Here is a 20,516-nt window from a genome sequence, read left to right on the forward strand (position 1 = left end):
TTCTGGGACTCAAATACTGCACATACAGCACAATATTATACAATGAATTATGTTTTTTTATGGTTATTCCTTCACAATTTTTACAATTATATATATATTTTTTAACTATTTATATGTATTTTTTTCCACAAGTAAATTTTGTAAATGTTTATGGATTTTATCTTTGGTATATAAAGTAATAGGGTAGGTATTTAACTATGCAATAACTGATAATGTATTGCTTCCTGCTTTTAGTGCTTTTTTAAAAATGTATGTTTTCTGAATGAGAATTGTTCCGAGTTTTAATCTTTATATATATCTTATTGAATACATATAATATATCTTGTTGAACACAAACAAAGGGCATGAAGACTGCTTAGAGTGATTAAAGTACATGGACATGATCAAATGCAGAGCACATTGCACAGGTATGCATCAGGTATGATAAATATCAGAGGTTATTTTTGATCATTAGAATTTTGAGGTAATGATTACTTTTATAAGCATTGAAAATAACTACTTAACATTGATTTGTTATGATGTACATACTTTTATATGCAGCATTATGTGAAACATTTGTGACTGCTGGGCACCACACAATATACTGCTAATGATTTTTCATTTGTACAGTATATTTTGAATATTGCGTTGCTTGTGAATAATTTATAAATAATATGCCATTAAAGTTTTTGAGTAGGCTTACCATTGTTTACTTTGCGTTATAATTGAGTTTGCTTTCATTTTTAATTATCTTCAAAATTATCAGACTAGGTTATAATAATCCTTTAAAGGAACTTTATTCACTGAAACGTATTCAAATAGCAAATTGATGTGCATGCAGCTCTCAAAATGATTCCAAATCATATCTATGTGTTCATATTTTTAACTGGAAATTGGCTTCTGAGTGTGCTGACACCTGCCGTTAATTCGTAGTATTTTCAAACTGTAGTTTGTATGATATTACAAAAGCAGTAGATCAAAATGATGTGGTCAGTATGGTGTTGTATTTTAAAGAAATACTTTAATTTAACAAGGATGCACTACATTGATTAAAAGTGACATTAACGTCAATTAAAATGTTACAAAATAATTATTTTTATTTAGTTTTTGTTTTTTTTAATACTGTTCTGTTCAAAGTTTATCAAAGCATTTAAAAAAAAAACGTATCACAGTATCTACTTTGGGTTATATACATATATATGTATGCAGGCCTATATATATATTTTCAGCGCTTGATTTGTTGCTCCTCAAACTAGACTACAGTACATTACATTATCAGAAGATGTAGACTTTTATTTTGAAATATCCTGAAGTCGTGAACTTTTCTCCATTTTACTTTGTAACGCAATGGATCGCCAAATCACCGCTGTCCGTCCAGAACATCGATTTAACACTAATAACCTGAAAAGTTATCTGTCAGGCAAACTTGACAGTTTTTCAGACAGCAGCACTTTTACGCTGCAGCAATACAGGTAAGAAATTCCACAACACATTTTTTTCAAGTGCACCTAATGCAAACAAAATGCATGTTTTGCTTGTTTGTTGTTGTATTTTACTTATTTGTTTTTTACAGAGCTGGGCAATCCAACCCAACGTTTTACATTGAGACTGCAGATAAGCGTCATGTGCTCAGAAAGAAGCCTCCAGGAGAGCTGCTGCCCGGAGCTCATAAGGTACTGTGTTCTGTACATCGCTCGTTGTAGTATTACGATAAAGTGAAACTTCAGAATAACTGATTCTTTGATGAATACCTGTAAAGTAGAGTTTAATGTAATTGGCATGTTGAGTTTAAGTTTATTTAGGTTAGTCCAACGCTGTTTTTATAATTCAAAAAAAAAAAAAAAAAAAAAAAGGACTTTGGGACCTGCGACTGATAACTTGACAACACAACAACAAATAATATTTCGCTAGGTAAACCAGTAGAGGGAGACTGAACTACATAATTTAAATGTATTTATTTATTTATGCTTATTTCACTTTAAATTATTTTTGTTTAATTCAAGAAGCCAGTTTGCTGTCATGATGTATAATTTATTATTTGTTATATCTCATTTTTCTGTATTGATACATGTATGTACACATACACATACACACACAATTTTTTTTTTCATTTGCATTTTTAGCATTATTTAGCTCATACACTCAAAAACTAAAAAAATGGTTTTAAATAATGAGGCTTTCATTTATCAAGTACGAACATTTCAGCGTCAGTTATAACATTAATCAGCCAAATGTTTGGCATTGGAACTGAATCTGAGCAAGCATACTGAGGTAGCAAAGTTACCATTTGTATATTACTATATTACTTTTTTAAATTAATTTATTGTAAGATAAATGTTAATACACTGTGCATTTTATTAACAGTGTCTGAGATTCTGGCCTTACAACTGTCATTTACTTATTTTTTTAAACCATATAATGATATGATTTGGTCAATAATTGATACATTTGGTTGCATAATTAATTATATAAAAGTATTTGCATGGAAAAACTGTAAATACTCCAAGGAAAAATGTAAAAGATTAATTATTGTTATGTTTGTATTGATAATTGATCATTTAATTGTTTTTTTAGGGTCATTTAGAGTTGCAAATGCTGACATGTAATTGCTTGCAACTACTTAGATTAATTATTGTGCAAATCAGGTAATTATTTCGATTAAAGACATTCACAGACAGTCCTAAATGGTACACAATAGGCTATATCCTTATAATTCAGCCATTCAATACACTGCCTCGTAAGAACATTACTAAACATGATTTATCATATATTTAACATACAAAGCTTATTTAAACATGTTGTTTAGGCAAATTAATTCAAACCAATTTCTTTTGTCTGCATGTTTCTGGCCTTTGCATCACATCTGGCTCTTTAAAGGGACAGTCCAGCCCAAAATTTTTATCCTCTCATGATATGCACAACCTCATCCTGTCCCAGATGTTTATGACTTGCTTCCATAACTTGCTTTAGCCCATATGTAATCCATGTGTACAGAATCAGTTTAAAAACTACACAAGGAAACACAGTGGTCAAGTTTAAAATATTAGTATTAGTTTTTACCTTGCATCATTTTGCTTGAGAAAACATTGATTAATGAAAATCTAATTAAAAGTATAATTAATTCTAATTAAAAGAAAATTTTAAAAAAGAAGACTTTCATAAGTGTTTGTATTGTACTGCTGTCTTTTTTTTGTGTGGTTGTGTTTTTGAAGCGTTTTAATGAGCATTTTAATTTGAACATTTTATTTACTTTATTTTTAAGCAATTTCATTTTGTTTCAACAAGATGTTTCAACATGACGAAACAAGAAAAAAAGCTTGCTTGGAACCTCAACATAGCACATTTCTGCAGGATAAAGCAAATTTCCTTCATTGAATTCAAATGTATGGGCTAATGGCTTGTGCTGCTTCAAACAGTTAAAGTGTGGATAAAGGGTTCTAGAAGGTAGAAATTTAGTATGTTGCTTGGTGGATGGAGGAAGACAAAGAAGTTATGTGCAAGAGACTAATCCTAAATATAGGATTGTTTAGAAAGAAGATTTCGAAAACCGTTTTGGGAAGTATAGACTTTGGGCATATTGAACTAGATACCTAAAAGTCTAGAAGAATAAGAAGCTCCCGCATGAGAATAAGGCAGAATAGCCTCAGAATAACCAAGCAAGAGCTTACTCATAAATATAGATACTGGAGTCACATAGTTATAGGAACTAGCCACTAAGGTTCCTCGAGAAATGAATGTTCTCCTAGGGCCATCTTACTGGTTGCTATCTTAAGACGGCAGACAGTGATACTATTTAGGCTAGGAAAAAAGTCAGACAAGCTGCAATGGATGCACAAGCCATTATTGGCAATGTAGAAAAAAATTACATTTTTCATTTCAGTTAATAACAGTAATTATCCCAATAACTGTCAAATCTTCTTTCTTTCTTCTTGAGCTGGAGTTGAAGAACCATGGTTATGTTGAGTGACCTGAGACATTTTGTGACTGCAGATAGATAGAGAGTATGCTGTTCAAAAGGCTCTATATTCTGTTGGATTTCCTGTTCCTCGTCCAGTGCTGTACTGCACAGATACTCATGTTATCGGCACAGAGTTTTACATCATGGAACATATACAGGTACCTATAACCAGTAATTGTTAACTTCAATAAATTTCATTCAATAAATTAATGAATCATATAATTTCTGCTTTGAACCATTTTTGAGTTAAATATAGCCAAACTGGGGCATTTGTTTTTTAAGATTGTACTCTTTGAGTTGCAAAGTTTTTAAAATGCAAAATTTAAACACTTTGGCCAGAAGGGGAGCAGGCAAGGTGTTTTCGACCCACTTATCAGTCTGTTTAGTTTTCAGTTGTTTATGAATGGAGGGATTCTTTGAAGAATGATGATATGCTGTAAATGTACATCTTCACATCAGGGACGTATATTCAGAGACCCGAGGCTTCCAGGGGTCAGTGCGTCAGAGCGGACAGCTCTGTTTGTGGCTGCAGTGGAGACACTAGCCAAACTCCACTCCCTAGATGTCAGTACACTTGGCCTTTTGGGATATGGGAAGGGAACAGGTTATTGTAAGAGACAGGTGAGACGATAAAATAATCAATGAAATCAGTAATTTTACTCTTACTCTTATTCTTCTTTATAGCTACTGTCTTCTTTTCACTCAAAATAAATAAATATTCTTCCAGGTCTCCACATGGACAAAGCAGTATAAAGCCTCTGCCCACAAAGAGATACCAGCCATGGATAAACTTTCAGATTGGCTAACTAACAACCTTCCAAACAGCGACAATGAAGTGTCCCTTGTTCATGGCGATTTCCGAATTGACAACTTGATATTCCACCCTACAGAGGTATCATTCGAAAGTTTTCTTAATGATTCACCAAAGCTGCATTTCCTAAAAAAATAAATAAAAATAATAATAATAATAATAATAACAGTAATGTGAAAGATTATTTTAATATTTGAAAATCTGGGTCTCCTGAAAGATTCATTGTCTCTCTGCAGGCTCGTGTATTGGCTGTTCTGGACTGGGAATTGTCCACTACTGGACAGCCAATAGCAGACTTGGCTTACTTTCTAATGCCACACTACTGGCCCAGTCACTACCAAGTCTTCAGCACAATGGGTGGAGTCACAGGAGTGAAAGGTGGAACATCTCTCTTTTATTTTTATTTCTATTTTATATTTCTGTAGAGTTCGGAAAACAGTATAATTTTTTTGTCAGTACTGGCATTTTCTTAATTTGTCCTTATATTTATATATACTCTTATTTTTTCTTTCATACATTGTTTTTGAACAGGAATTCCCTCTCCAGATGACCTTATCTCCATCTACTGCCATTGTCGAGGCATCCCAAACTCTCTTTCCCAGAAAAACTTCTTCATTGCCATGGCTATTTTTAAAATGGCTTCAATTGCACAGGTATTGAGTTCTAAAAGTTAATGCAGGCAGAGAGGAAGAGTATTATAACAGGAAAGCACAAACTTAAAAACTTATTAAGTAATTTTCTTTCCCCATTTAAGGGATCTATGCAAGGCATTTGTTGGGCAATGCCAGTTCTCTTAATGCAGCTGAGTTTGAAGAGAGTGTGGAGCCCTTAGCTGAGCTGGGTTTACAGATCGCCCTCAGGTACAAAACCACAAACTTTACTCTATATGCACATTAGAGGAAATACCAGCATGACAGATCATTTGTTTGAATGTTTTTAGGTTTTCAGTGTCCAAAAAGTTATTTTAAGGATATATTTCATCAAAAGCAAATTTTGTTTAATGAGCAAATTGTGTTTTGGTTGTATTTTTATGGTTGTTTCCTTAGAATCAGAATATGTAATTAAAAGGTGTTTTCGTGTAAGCAGGGTGTGTAATTATTGTTTGGTGTTCTTGTTGTAAGGGTATGTAATTATAAATGTTAATAATAATTTTTTTATAAAGGATAAATTGTTTTTATCTGTAGCTCCACGTTAGCTATGCCAATTTCTGATGAGCTGTTCATGCTGTCACCCAAAGGACAGGCTGTCCTTCAGCATATGAAAGAGTTCATGAGAAAGCATGTACTTCCTGCTCAACAGGTCAGCACTGCCGTCATCTCTGTTGGACATGCCTCACATTAATACCACATGAGCACATAACGATATACAATTATAAATACTGCAAATAAATAATTAAAGGTAAAAGGTAAATATGGTAGATAATGATAATGATAGTGATTAAATCATTATGATCATTTAAAGAGATTACTATGAACCTCACAATATTTCATTATGTTTTTAGAAGTAAAAGATTACTATGCCAAGCACAAAGACACACCTGAGAGATGGCAAACACCAGCTGTGATAGAGGAGTTGAAGGTGATGATAAGTACAATCATGCATTATTTACATATAGTACTATTAAATCATGTAATATGTTAGTAAAATTTTAAATAAATTATTTATTTATAGTTTTTCATCAAGGATGCCTTAAGTTGAGGATGCCAAAAGAGATTGTTCTTTTTATTTCAAATAAATGTTGTTTTGAATTTAATATTAATCAAAGAATCCTAAAAGACGTAATGGTTTCCACAGAAATATGAAAATACATTTAACATGAAAAACAGTTCTTTTAAAGAATAATACAATTTATTAGATTTTTTTTAGTTTTTACTGTGTGTTACTGTATTTTGTTTTGCTTTGGTGAACAAAGTTGTTAAACATTATACAAATCTAGAACTTGAACAGACAATAATTCAACTGATGGAAGTTCTTGTGAGCAGGCAAAGGCTCGAGCTGCAGGCCTGTGGAATTTGTTTCTTCTGGCTGAGAGTGGCCTGTCTCAGCTGGATTATGCACATATTGCAGAGGAGACTGGACGCTGCTTCTACGCCCCCGAAATCTTTAACTGTCAGGCCCCAGGTGGGTGTGTGTCAGAAATTTTACTTTTTTTATGGAGCTTTTAGATTATGGGTTTGTACTTAAGGAAGACTCCTACCTTTGGATTTATACTGCTAAATGCTAAAAAAATTATATGAATTACACACAAATGTATAGCTATAATTACAGAAATGTTATTTGTCACAGGTTTGTGTTAGGTAAATACTATAATGTTTACAACAACTACAACAAAAAACGTTTTACAGATCAGAATTGTATAACAATTATGAATGGTTTAAATGGTAGCACTAATGTTAAATTCTTGTTATTATATGTAAAGATCTTCTTATTGTTCCTTTATGTAATATATGGCAGGCTGAAACGGCTTCTCGAGAAAAAACAAAAAAAGTAGGGCAGGACTTTTAATTTGTCCATCAGTATTCAATCGTTAAATCGTTTTGATTAGCTTATTTCTGCAATTCTTGTCAATGACTGGATGTTGGAGGAAGGGATTATTGACCCCCACCATTTTGTAAAATGATGTACAAAAATATATATTTATGAAAATAATAAAATACAAAATAAAATATTTCTCTAATTTGATTTTATTGTGACTATGACTATTTAACAGACACTGGCAATATGGAAGTCCTGCACCTGTATGGTACTGAAGAGCAGAAGAGACTCTGGCTGGAACCCCTACTAAGAGGAGACATACGGTCCTGCTTCTGTATGACAGGTAATGTAAAATTGAATAATTGTAATTGTCTATTAATTTTAAAGAAAATCTTGTATAATTAGTTTCAGGTTGGACATGTTACTTTGGTGGACGTGTCTTTGGGGCGCTTACACATTCATTAAAAAGCGGACAAAACATAACATTGGAACAGAATATATCTTCCATTTAAAAAAAAAAAAAAAAAAAAACTTGGACAAAGCCAAGCCTCTTTATTGTGACACGTAGGCCCTCATTTTAACGATCTAAACACAAAGTTTATACCGAACAGTGTAGGTGCACTGAGGGCATATCCAAATCCACTTTTGCCATTTTAATAACTGGAAAACGGCCTGTGTGCCTGGGTGCATAGTCAAAATGGGTTTTCCCTATTCTCTAGGGAAGTAATGGGTGTTGTTTGGGCATAATGTGCAATAAATCAATCAGAGTCTCATCTTCCTTTACCTTTAAGAGTGAGTTGCGCTTGTACCATGGCAGATTTCTATTGTAACATGGATGCAGAGGCATTGTTAGAATCCATCTGCAGGAGATTTATTTGCACTGAGGCAATAATCATAAACGGGTAGACAGGCAGTAGGTCAGAACCAAAACAGAAATCCAGTTTGGCAAACAAAACAGAAGGTCAAGTCCAAAATCGTGAAACAGATAAACAGGCAATGATCATACACGAGGCAGGTCAATGGCAGATATAGAATGCCCGGTAAGGCAGATGTACTGGCAATACTTCCCATCGTCCTGTTGGAAGGCCTCTGAAAATAAAGGCCTCCAAACAGAAAATGAGGAGAGAAGAAGCTGAGAATGGGAGCCCAGCTGGTATTCGGGCAAGGGCTCCCTTTGCTGGCTAGGTGTTACAGAAATTGCTCTGTGAAATTCCTTGTTGAGTGACCGATCCAGAATGTCCCGTGTGGCTACCCATAATCTCTCCTCTGGTCCATAGCCCTCCCAGTCCACTAGGTATTGGAGCTGACCCCCTCTTCGTCTGGAGTCCAGCAACTCGTTCACCTGATAAACGGGAGCCCCATCTGGGGCCCTTCTGGGGCCTCCTCCAATGGTGGTGGTTCTGGAGTAGGAGAGATACGATAATTAGCAGGAAGCTCTAACTTGTATGTGACGTCATTAATTCTTTTTAGAATTTTAAATGGACCAACATACCTGGGACTGAGCTTCCTGCTTGGTTAGCCGCAACTTGATATTGCTTGTAGAGAGCCAGACCCGTTGACCCGGTTGGTAGGAAGGGTGTGGGCGACGTTTGAAATTTCGGAGTCCTGACAGCTTGTTGAAGCTGAAAGTGAGCACTGTCCGAAACCCTCTCACTACAACGTATCCAGTCATCCACCGCTGGAACCGAAGACGGTTCTCCAGACCACAGGATCAGTGGAGGTTGGAACCCCAGGACACATTAGAACTGAGTGAGGCCTGTAGATGAGGACATGAACTGGGTACCTCGGTCACTGACAATGTCCTCTGGTAGACTGTAAACTCTGAATACATGATGGAAGGGGGCTTGGGCTGTTTCTATGGCAGTGGGGAGTCCTTTCAGAGGTATCAGATGGCAGGATTTGGAAAAGTTATTTGAAGTTGGTAGGTCAATGACAAAGTCGATCGAGAGGTGAGGCCAGGGTCGCTGTGGGATGGGGAGTGGTTTGAGGTAATTCTTTCGGTGTTTTAGATGACATAGGCCGTGATCTCTTTAATAATCTCGGGCCACCGGAATGAGTTTTGTACAAGGTGAATGATTCGAGAAATACCTGGGTTTCCTGCACTGAGGGAGGTATGGACCAACTGCATGATGCGTTGCCTTAAGTTGGAGGGAATGTAGTGTTTGTTCAGGGGACATTGTCCTGGTGGGGGTTCTTGTTGGTTGGCTCATTGTAATTCCTCCATAATGTCCCACGACACTGGTGCTAGGACTACGGATGGAGTAAGAATGATTTCAGGATCTTGGTGATCGATGAGTTGATCATAGTGGTGGGACAGAGCATTTGCTTTTTGCTACCAGGTCGATATATGACTGTAAACTGAAACCGAGTGAAGAATAATGACCAGGGGGCTTCATGGGGGTTCAGATGTTTTGCACTCTTAATATATTCAAGGTTCTTATGGTCAGTAATAACCTAAAAATGGGGTGAATCGCTTCCTCTAGCCAGTGTCACCAGTCTTCAATTGATGCCTTCATCGATAACAACTCCTTGTTCCCAACATCATAATTTGTTTCTGCAGGAGTGAGCTTCATAGAGAAAAAAAGCAGGGATGAAGCTTGCCTGATTGGTAGGATCTTTGAGAGAGAACGCCTCCAATGCCACAGTCAGATGCATCAAATTCAACTATGAAGGGAAGGTCAGCGTCAGGATGCTCTAGAATAGGGGACAAAGTGAACTTTTCCTTCAATGTGAAAAAGGCTTGGTTCGCCTCCTGAATCCCTTGTAGCTTGGTGGCTTTTTCCTTGAGTCGAGACGTTAGTGGGGAAGCGACTTTGCTCTTGGGAGGCATGGCTTTAGAAAGTAGGTTGATGGCACAATCCCAAGGTCGGTAAGGGGAAAACTGGAAAACACGTCAGATAAATCATAACAAGAAGGCATTTGAACAGGTTTGTTGGTCTCTGGACTTTCAATCCTGTTTGTAAAACATAGAGTAGGCTTGGTAGGGAGGCAGTGATTGCAACCGAAAGAAGATCATTTTCTGAGTTCACCATTTTACCATGAGATGCATAGGCTCATTCTCTTGGCGTGAGTTGACTAGGACTGTTACAAGGGTAGTGAGTAGATTGTTTCTGCTGGGCGCTTGCCATGAGGTTATCGATTTTTATAGTGAGAGTGATGAAATCGGGGAAGGACAATTGTTCTCCTCTACAAGCCAGGCCTTCAGTGCAATATTATTCCAACCACTCTGTGCTGCTAGTGTGCAAAACTCAATGGCATATTCAGCGGCAGGTTGACTAATAGGTTAATAATCGGTAGTTTTATTTGGGCTGAGACAATAATCATAAATGGGTAGACAGGCAGTAGGTCAGAACCAAACCAGCAATCCAGTATGGCGAACAAAACAGAAGGACAAGTTCAAAGTCATGAAACAGATAAACAGGCAATGATCATACACAAGGCAGGTAAATGGCAGATATAAAACAGTCAATAAGGCAGGTGAGTCATCTGATGAGTCAGTTTATATCTATATATATGTGTGTGTTAAAATTGGCACAGCTGTTTAATTAATTAGACAATTTCATTCATCGTTATAAGTAGTAATAGGCTGAACTTCAAATTATCTGATCCACGCAATGACAGTCCATCATTACATTTTTGTATGTATGTAGCTTACACAATAAATTCCTTTAGTTTTTAATATGTGGCATGTGTGCTGCTGCGCATCCCTGTGTGTAATAAACAAAGTCAATGCGCACTATGGACCCCCCCCAGAGGCGCATTTTCTACTAACGCTCTTTAAATAAAAAAAAAAAACTGTCTATTTTCAGTTCTTCATAATAGTGCAACATGGCACTAAACACCTCTTTTTTTGACCACCACGCCCAGGGGTGCACAAATAGGTGCATTTGCTAGTTAAACGACGTTGTGCTTGACCGGAAAATGAGAACTGCGTCAGGCTGAAACTAGCAAACACACTTGCACTGAGCCTTGCACCGGGTGTATGATAGGTCCCATATTCATTAGTAATCCCTTAACTTAAAAGGATGATTTATAATTAAGTTGAAAATGAGATCTGTGTTCAGTGAGTAAACAAGGAGAAAAACAGCTGATCGATTACATTAAGAAAAAAGCCAAATTATTTTGATACTTTTTCTAACTGAGCAAGCCAAAAGATGACTATATATTGTGTGACCACGTATAGTGATTAAAAAGGAATCAAGTTTCTCAACATACAGATGGTGCTGTAATGCCCCTAGAGTTTTCAGATGTGTTGATGTATGACAATTTTCCCCATTATTTATCCCAGTGTGTGCATGTGTGTCGTTTTAGCTGTCATACTACAGACAATAGTTGTAATTTTTCTTCATATTTGAGTAACAAATATCAGATGTGATATGAAGCCTCTATACTAGGTTATCATTTCCACCTTGACAGCCAATCTCTTTGTCTGTGCTTTGTCACTCTGCTGTTAACCACCAGATAGTGTCCTCTAGTGCAGTTGTTTCGTTTTGTCTTCGTTTCTCTTATTATCCACAAGAATACACTTTTGTTTGTGGATAAGGGATAATTGATTCAAAAGAGTGTAAAGAAAAGGATCTTTTAAATCTTTTAGAAGTCTACTTTAAGATGTGCAGTAAACATGAAAGTTCTTAGAATTGTCATAAATTGTCATACAAAATGTTGGTTTCATATTTCACATTGTGCTATATTCTGTATTGTGATAAATTATTTAATTTACCAACCTATTCAATTAAATGTTTATTATGTGGTGTTACAATTATTTCCATTGTGCTCTTTGTATTGATTATTTTCAAAAACATTTTGATGTTAACTTGAAACAGTCATATTATACTTGTGACATAAGAGACTTGTGAGCCTCTTTTTTTTTTTTTTGGAAAGTTTTTCATCACTGAACCTAATATTCTGTGTTTTTCTTATTTCTAGAGCCGGATGTTGCTTCAAGTGATGCGACTAACATGGAGTGCACCCTTCACAAAGACAAAGACCATTTTATCATTAATGGCAAAAAGTGGTGGAGCAGCGGTAAGTATGTGAATGTAACAGTAAGAGGCTGAAAGTAGGAGTGAAGAGGAAATATTTTGTTTGTCAGTTGTCAAGAAAATAAATTGTAATTTTGGGGTTTTACTCCTGTGGAGACTAAACACGTTAAAAGGAACACTGAACAGCGGGTGTTAAGATTTCATTGCCAATATTGTTTAAACTAATATCTTACCACAAAGGCATAAAGAAATATATCACCAGAATGATTCATCCCATAAAACGACCCTGTTCATCCAAATCTTCTCGATGACTGGCATGACATTTAAAAACCATTTAGATGTTTACATAAACCAGCTATGCAGAATCTGTGAACGATAAACAGACTTGGGAAGCTCAAAGTGATCACAACGGGTGGCAAAGCAGAAACAGACCAATTAGTCTAAGTTCCTGCCTTCAGCTTCACAGACCTAGAACTGAGTTGCAAGGATAAGCCCACTATCATCTCTTCCTGCCTTTGACAAGATTCAGAAGAAGTTTTTGCATTTTGAAGATTTTTCCCATAGTCAGACACATAATTTGATTAAAAGTAATTTTTTTTTTTCATTTTACATTTGAAAACTGAATCATTGTGATTCATCTTAGTCATTTTCAAAATGAATATGCTGAAATGAACAGTCTATTATAAGCTTTAAACTCACCCTCTCTTGCTTTGTTTTCATTTATATTTTTAGGAAAGCTGACCACAGGTATGCGTAATTGCATTTTGTTGACGTGTGGAACAGCAGTTTCATGATACAAAGTTTAAAAAGAATTTTTATGTGATGAAAGGACGTTTTACCATTTATTGCAGTGAGATAACATCAATGATCAGGGTTTTAACTTGTATTTCATCCTGTTTACAATGCCCAAGGTTGTTTTTAAATTTGTATGGAATGCTTGGTATTTGTCTCTTAAACACTGTCCCCTGTAGAACATTCCAGATGGTTCTAGCTGTGGGTCTTTGTGGTTTTGGGGGCCTCCTGAATTAAACATCCTCAAAGCATGACAAATGACCAAAAGCCTGTTATTCTCACTAAATTAACTCCATAAAGGTTTTGTTTTCGAGAAACTAGGGTAATTTATACTTTTGAAATGAACTTTATTATTATTATCAATATTTTTGTTATTATTACGGAGGGAGGTTGGGGGGATGACTATTAATGCTAATCATACATTACATCTATGTGTAATTCTATGTTCTGTTGTTATTATTATTTTATTTATATCTAGAAAATCTCGTATATCTTTTTTGTATCTGGAAATCTTTCTTAGAACTGTAAACTCATTTGTATTTGAAAAATATCTTCAGATATGAATGGTTACAATTTGTGAGACCTTTTTTTGATCTGACTTGTCGCCACAGTTGTTTTGTGAGTTTAAATACTGTCATCAGTGTGCAGTATGTGGTCTTTGTGTCCTTGAGCAGTGGAAAGTATAAGACTGTATAAGAGCTCCGTATCTCCTGTTTTTGTTTTTTTGGGTTTTTTTTTGAGAGGCACAGATGGTGTTTTTCACTACTATCATAAACCACCATCAGTTCTGGGGAGTGCTAAACATATCTTTATTCTTACATGTGGAATGAATTTCAGACAGTTAATCATAGACAGTGTAATGACAGTCAAAGGCCAAACATGTTTCATTTAAGAACCTTCGTAAAGTACACTTAATTTTAGTCCAATATATATGTTATATATTTTAGGTTTGTTTTTCCACTAAGAGCAAATGTTGTTTTATTTTTATAATAACTTTTTGGTTTCCATGTCTTCTGGCTAGAAGGGTATTTGTTGATTATACAAAAGAAGGTTTCTAGTTAATTTGGTTTGGACACACTTTGCAGAATGCAAATATAAATGAAGTGCCCAAACGTAACACATTTACTTGCAAATGTGTGTAGTTTGTTTATGTAGTGTGTTTGTAATCACGCTCATAAGACCAGATTTTGTTGTAGGATTAGCATGTACTCATTATACTTTATTTGCACTATATACAATTGTGTTCTATGTAAATGGCTTGGTGTACTCTGACTCTATCTATCTATCTATCTATCTATATATATATATATATATATATATATATATATATATATATATATATATATATATATATATATATATATATATATATATATATATATATATATTTTTTTTTTTTTTTTTTTTTTTTTTTTTTAATTATTCGCAATTACATCACATCCAACATCCAAAAAAGGTTTTTGTTTATATTTATTAGGTGTATATGAATACACATGTCAATCACTTTAATGTATATAGTGCTTTTATCAATACAGATTTTATCAAAGCACTGAACAGTATCAAATAGGAGTATAGATTGATAGAGATGTATAATGATGAGATTGACACATTTTTATTTATTTGTTTTAAATGCAGTCTCTGTAATCAAAACGACAATAAAAAATTAAGTGTCACCAACTAAGAAGGGACAGCGGCAAAGAAACAAAACCCCATCCGTGACAGAATGGAGAAAAAAAAAGCCCTGGCAGAAACCAGGCTCAGTTGGGGCCAGTTCTCCTCTAGCCGAACATTTCTGATGAAAGTCATCTCTTGGTGCTTGTCCACTAGTATATGAAAAATATGAAAAAAAAGGATTAATGTTATTGTAGATGCCATTCTTTTTACGGTGTAACAAGTATGTTGTGTGTTATGGGGAGTGTTCCCAGTTCTGGCTGATCTAATTAAAGCAATTTAACAATCCTTTAACAGATTTGAATAACAGAAGCATATTAGAGTGTTATGTGTAAGATAGGATACAGAGATAAGTCTTAAATATAGATTTAAACTGACAGAGTGTGTCTGCTTCCTGAATAGTGTTAGGGAGATAATTCCAGAGTTTGTCCAAATGAACATCTAGATATTAAGCAGACACTACATTAGTTCAATAGATTACAAATCTGAAGGGAAATAGGTTACATTTGATCGCTTTAAACAACAGGGAGAGATAAACAGAAAAGAGCAAAGCTACACGAAGCTATAAACACACAACCTCTCAGCAGGCAGTATATACCTCTCAACCTTTCAGTAAATGTATATATAATATACATAAATATAATACATATATGTACATATTTTCTAAAAATGTACTGTATGTGTGTGAATTTATATATACATACTAAATACAGTACATGTATATATATTGTTATATATTTTATATATTTTTATATATTTATATATCTCTATATCTACATATTTACAAACATTTATTTTGGATGTGATTAATCACAATTAATTGACAGCACAAATATATGTATGCATTGTTTGTTTTGTTTTGTTTCAGTCAGTCAGTTAAAAGAATCGTGTTTATAATTACTTTAATTTTGTTTAATGATTTCATTATTTTCCTCCCATTTACAAGTGAAAGTGTTGCAGTTTTACCATTTACCATTACCTTTACCATTTGCTCCAAGCAATCAGTAATGCCAGCTTTATTTCTTCCATCTTTGTGGCACCAAAAAAGTTATTTTCAAGTCTAATTCCATATTTAGATGTATAGTCCTTTGTCATCACTGATTGTGCAAACATGTTTTGTGTCTTACTCATAGTTCCTTATAGTAGTTTTTAGTCTTCATTGTTTGCTGAATGAACCTTCTGTACATTTTAGACATTATCTCATCGTTATGAGCAAAAAACAGAAACAGACAGCTGTGCTGGTTACCCCTGGCCTTTTCTCTTTCAGCCATTGTCATATCCTTTTCTTTTGCTTCAGCTACATCCATGAAGCCACAAAAATGCAACCCCAATCCCCCCAACACACACGCACAGTATTTCCTGTTTTTCTTTTTTTTATGCTTTTCTCTCATGGGATAGCCAATTTCCTTTGTTGGCTCCCAGGCCTATGGTGAGGTTTGTTTATATGTGATGGTCTTAAACTTTAACTTTTCACAGCTCCTTTACCCATTTGTGTCTTTTGTGCAATGACTACCAGAGCACCGTTACGGTCAGTGGAAAGAACAGGCAAGGAACTGTTTGGCTTAAAGTGTTTGGTAACACTTTAGAATGGGTAACACGTATTCACTATTATCTACAACTTTTTCCACAATAAATTTGTAATTTGTTGCTTATTAATCCACATGGTCTTATGGCTTAAACATACCTGAAATACGACATGAAATACTTACCAGTAAGTACATATCACACTTAGAAGCAGTAAAACTCTGACACGCTTTATTGCTTTTAACACAAATTTGAAGTGTTTAGTTTAAAAAATAGTAATTTTCACAAGTACTTGAAGAACATCATGTGATTTCAAAACAACATTAATATTCTGGGAGAATGGTCACTTCTTTGACCTTGCTAAAACTGTAGTGCCCACATGTGAGCAGTTTTACAAAATAACGTCCATTTTCAAGGCAAGACACTTTTATTTCTATTGTGCTTTTAACAAAACAGATTGTGTCAAAGCAGCTTTTGCTACAGTAAAAAAGTGAAAGTGATGTGAGCAAGTGAAGGCCAAGTCTCTCTCTCAAGCCACTCTCTCTGGAAAGTGAGAGAGAGAGAGTGTGGCCAGCAGGTCACCGGGAGGGGTCCCAACGAGCAATGATTCCTGGTTGCACAGGTGATCCAATGAGAAGGAGCCAGTTTTGGGCACGATTTGCATTTATATGACCACCTGCACGACCATGCTTCAGGAGTTGAGAATAGTTTTAGACAAGAATAAGATAACGGTGGAATAAGACACATTTTAGTATTATACACTGTCGTTTAAGAACTAACAAGAGGAGCATTTACATATGAAACATGGCGGGGTTTTGAGTACACCCACCCATAGTTTCAACAAGAATTCAAATATAAGCAGGATATAGCTGCTATGTTTGCCCCTGATGTTACAGGTGAGGTAGGATAGGATAAAACAACAACTTAATACAGAGTTATACATTTTATACAATTTAGGTCCTTCTGTTGTCTCTAAAGGACAGAAACTATGAATTCCTTTGTTAGGACCTGAGTTTCTGGCTTCCTGGGGCAGTGTGGCATTTCTCATTACCCAAAGGGCTCTTTGAATTCACGGGGGAGTGAAATTTCCTCCACTATTTGGTTTGGGGAAGGTTTAATTTACACCTTTTCTCCTGTAAGGGATGTGGATTCGACAGGGTACAGGCAGACCAAATAGCACCGTCTTGGCTTTTCCCAATTCGGCTGGTCCATTTAGTGCCCATTTAGATGTTTGTTGCGTTTGCCTATCTGTGCTTTATGGTTTTGGAGGGTTGATCTTTGCCCGAACAATACGCTACTCGTAAAAATATAAAAATGTAAAAAACATATAAAAATATGTGGTCTCTATGCTCCATCTGCCATCAGTAGTTCAACCATATAATGAAGCTATGATAATACTTTTTGATAATACTTTATTAAAAAATGTACATCTTCGCATGTAAGACAGGGGTATCCATAACGTAAAGTGGACAACGCTGTACAGAGTTGCATATAGTATAGCCGAGTCGAATGATACAAAGAAGCCAGCGAGATGGCCTGGGAAGCTTGAACTGAGCATCCAGACGCCGAACTAGTGGCTCCAGCGGAACTACTGACGTACCTGTGGCTGGTGTGATCACCATCTCCCAAAGAGCAGTTCCCTCTATCCCCGGGTCACCCCTCTCAAGAACGCTTGCATATGTGCTTGCTACCAGGTTTGGCGTGGGCCTAGAGGGGTGGGGTGGCTGCCCTGCATTCAGCTCTATGGTGTGTTTGACGGCCTCAGTCTGCTTCTGGGTAATAGAGAACCGCTGTACAAAGTTCTCCACTGAGTCGCCGAAGAGGCCTGTCTGGGACACGGGAGCATGCAAGATAAGTGTCTTGTCTGTCTCAAACATGTCAACCAGACACAGCCAGAGATGGTGCTCCTGGACATTGCACTCCGACGTGATGCAGAGTTCACAGAGAACTTCTGGGGTCATGACCACCTTGGTGCAGGACCACCCACAACAATGCCATAGAATGTGCAGCGGAAGCAGCTAATCCACAAGCGGTAACGATATTTGGATACAATTACATCGCAACCACACTCCACCAGAGGGACCTCTGAATACCCAAATGCTGCGGCACCATATGGTGAAGGAGGAGAGCCACCAGAATAGTTTCTGGCAGTGAAAGGTACCGTCCATGTCCCAGTGAGCTCTTCATGCACATCCAGGCTTGGCAGCCCGGACCAGCATAGCCACCATTTCTAGATCTGTATCCAGTACAATCGATCGCCTGGTAGACGGGGAGCCAACTGGATCTTCATCTCCAGAAATGTCTGAAACATCTTACGATACAGCAGTTGTCATTTGATTGGCATCTAATCATTAGGGGGATACAGCTGGTACCCCACGTGAGATTCCAGACTGTCCCTTTCGCAGCTCCACTGGTTACCATCTGTGCCACAACCCGAAATGGACCTCACCTGTCTGCAGCCAGAACGAGAACAAAGTCGAGGTAAAGACACAAAGCTCCACCTACTTTCAAAGTGACAGAGTCTGGCCCGCAACTCCAAGATGACGACCTCCCTGCAAGGAGATGACTCATCCACAACTGCCACAACAGCATGCTTAGTGCACAGGCATGCAAGGACCATCACCTAACTCCAGGTAAGAACAGCTTCCAGAAACACATAAGTGTACACCGTCTGAAGCAAGACGTACGTTATCTTGCCAGATGCATGTCGTCTTTAGAAAGACGTACCTGTGAATGGTTTTTTAGGGAAAAAAAGCTATTCTAGTGCTGAGGAAACAGGAGATGGCAACACAACAGGGGGTAGTGCAACCTGATATGGCAATCCATTCAACGCTGGAACAACCTCCGCTGAAACTCTGTACAGCCAGTCACTTTTGAATAGAAGAGGGAGCAGAATGTGTCATGCTCGGCTCCGAAGCAAAACGCTGCATACGCGCTGCTCATTTATACACATGCTGTGATCAGCTGCGGTTGGATGTGATCAGTACGTGCCAATGTTCATTGGCTCGTTTTAATACACTAGGAAGTAGAATATGCTCTCAAAACCAGATCCCAATTCATTGGTCATATCCGACGTGACTCAGTGTGACTAACTGAAAGGGAACTGGCCTAATATGATCATACTGTCTGGTTCCAGTAAGAACTCTATCTGCTGCATTTTGGACCAGTTAGAGTTTGTTTATTATTCGCACAGAGCAACTACACAATAAAGCATTATGATAATCTAACCCTGTGGTCATATATGCACTATTTAATGTTTCTGCATTCTGCATAGTTTGTAATTTTAATATTTATTCTTTTGACAATCGGTAGAAATGTGGCTTTCGAAAGGAAGATCTCTAGCAAATTGCACACCTAGGTTCCTATAATAAACTGATAATAAAGAACTGACAGAGCAGCCATTGAGAGTTAGTGTTCTAGGTCATTACATGCAGAAGTTTTATGCCCTATAATTAACACCAAGAATTCATCTCTCTGTGCTTTTATTTTCATTTATTATTTATTCATTTATTTTATTACATTTAAAGAAGAAAATATGGTTGACCACTTTTATTGTTCATGGACGTCTTTTTCCAATCTGCTTTCCACATATCATTCGTGCTGTCATAATATCCTTCCCATTGATTCCCATTAGTTTTAAACCAACTTCTCTTCAAAACCACACACTTACAACCAAAATCAGATGCTGTGTGGCTTATATCCTGTGAGTAAAGCATAATCGTCTGTGCATGGGACTTGTGTTTGTATATTTTGTTTTCCTGCAGACTTTTGTGTGCACACACATAACCAGCAAATAACACCAAAAAGGCCAACTGTATAAAGTATACTTTAATGAAAATACATTGCTGATATATAATATACAAAAATCTGGTATGCAGGGTACACAAAACTTTTGAGATCACCATACACTTTCTATAAGTGGTTAGTATAAAAACCTGATAAATATGCAGGTTAATGCTCTAATTTTGGGGATTCTGTGGAATATTATTAGCTAAAACTAAGTAATGGCATTATTGTTTGTTAGCAGAAAGTATTAGCAACCAAAACACTTAATAAACAAACACACAAATGTTTTCCATGGAATTCTCATGCGTCAGATTTCATGCATGTCTAAATAGCATACTTTGTTCTTTAAACATATAACAAAATATTGGAGATTGCTGTGAATTATATGATTATTATTTGGAGAGTGCACCCCTTCTCCGCATGCACACACACATACAGGTTACACAGCCATAAACAGTGAGAGAAGGGAGAGAAACCATTCACATTTTTATTTGTATGATAAACTGTTTAATTCATTAGAAGATAGGCTATCTTAACT

At 36.3% G+C, this 20,516-nt stretch overlaps 1 protein-coding gene across 1 annotated transcript in view; it reads left to right on the forward strand.

Moving 5' to 3' along the window:
* Window positions 1-1,290: 1,290 nt before the first annotated feature.
* LOC122329911 (acyl-CoA dehydrogenase family member 11-like) overlaps window positions 1,291-20,516 on the forward strand; it is a 42,409-nt gene continuing 23,183 nt past the window's right edge. Inside the window, exons 1-13 of the mRNA XM_043226578.1 lie at window positions 1,291-1,451; window positions 1,553-1,652; window positions 3,970-4,095; window positions 4,397-4,558; window positions 4,665-4,829; window positions 4,985-5,126; window positions 5,280-5,401; window positions 5,502-5,608; window positions 5,933-6,051; window positions 6,253-6,326; window positions 6,731-6,869; window positions 7,459-7,566; window positions 12,150-12,248. Coding sequence (XP_043082513.1) covers window positions 1,327-1,451; window positions 1,553-1,652; window positions 3,970-4,095; window positions 4,397-4,558; window positions 4,665-4,829; window positions 4,985-5,126; window positions 5,280-5,401; window positions 5,502-5,608; window positions 5,933-6,051; window positions 6,253-6,326; window positions 6,731-6,869; window positions 7,459-7,566; window positions 12,150-12,248 — 1,588 coding nt within the window. The 5' untranslated portion in view covers window positions 1,291-1,326. The remainder of the gene's footprint in view (window positions 1,452-1,552; window positions 1,653-3,969; window positions 4,096-4,396; window positions 4,559-4,664; window positions 4,830-4,984; window positions 5,127-5,279; window positions 5,402-5,501; window positions 5,609-5,932; window positions 6,052-6,252; window positions 6,327-6,730; window positions 6,870-7,458; window positions 7,567-12,149; window positions 12,249-20,516) is intronic.

The sequence above is a fragment of the Puntigrus tetrazona genome, chromosome 24, assembly GCF_018831695.1.
Source record: "Puntigrus tetrazona isolate hp1 chromosome 24, ASM1883169v1, whole genome shotgun sequence".
NCBI lineage: Eukaryota > Metazoa > Chordata > Actinopteri > Cypriniformes > Cyprinidae > Puntigrus > Puntigrus tetrazona.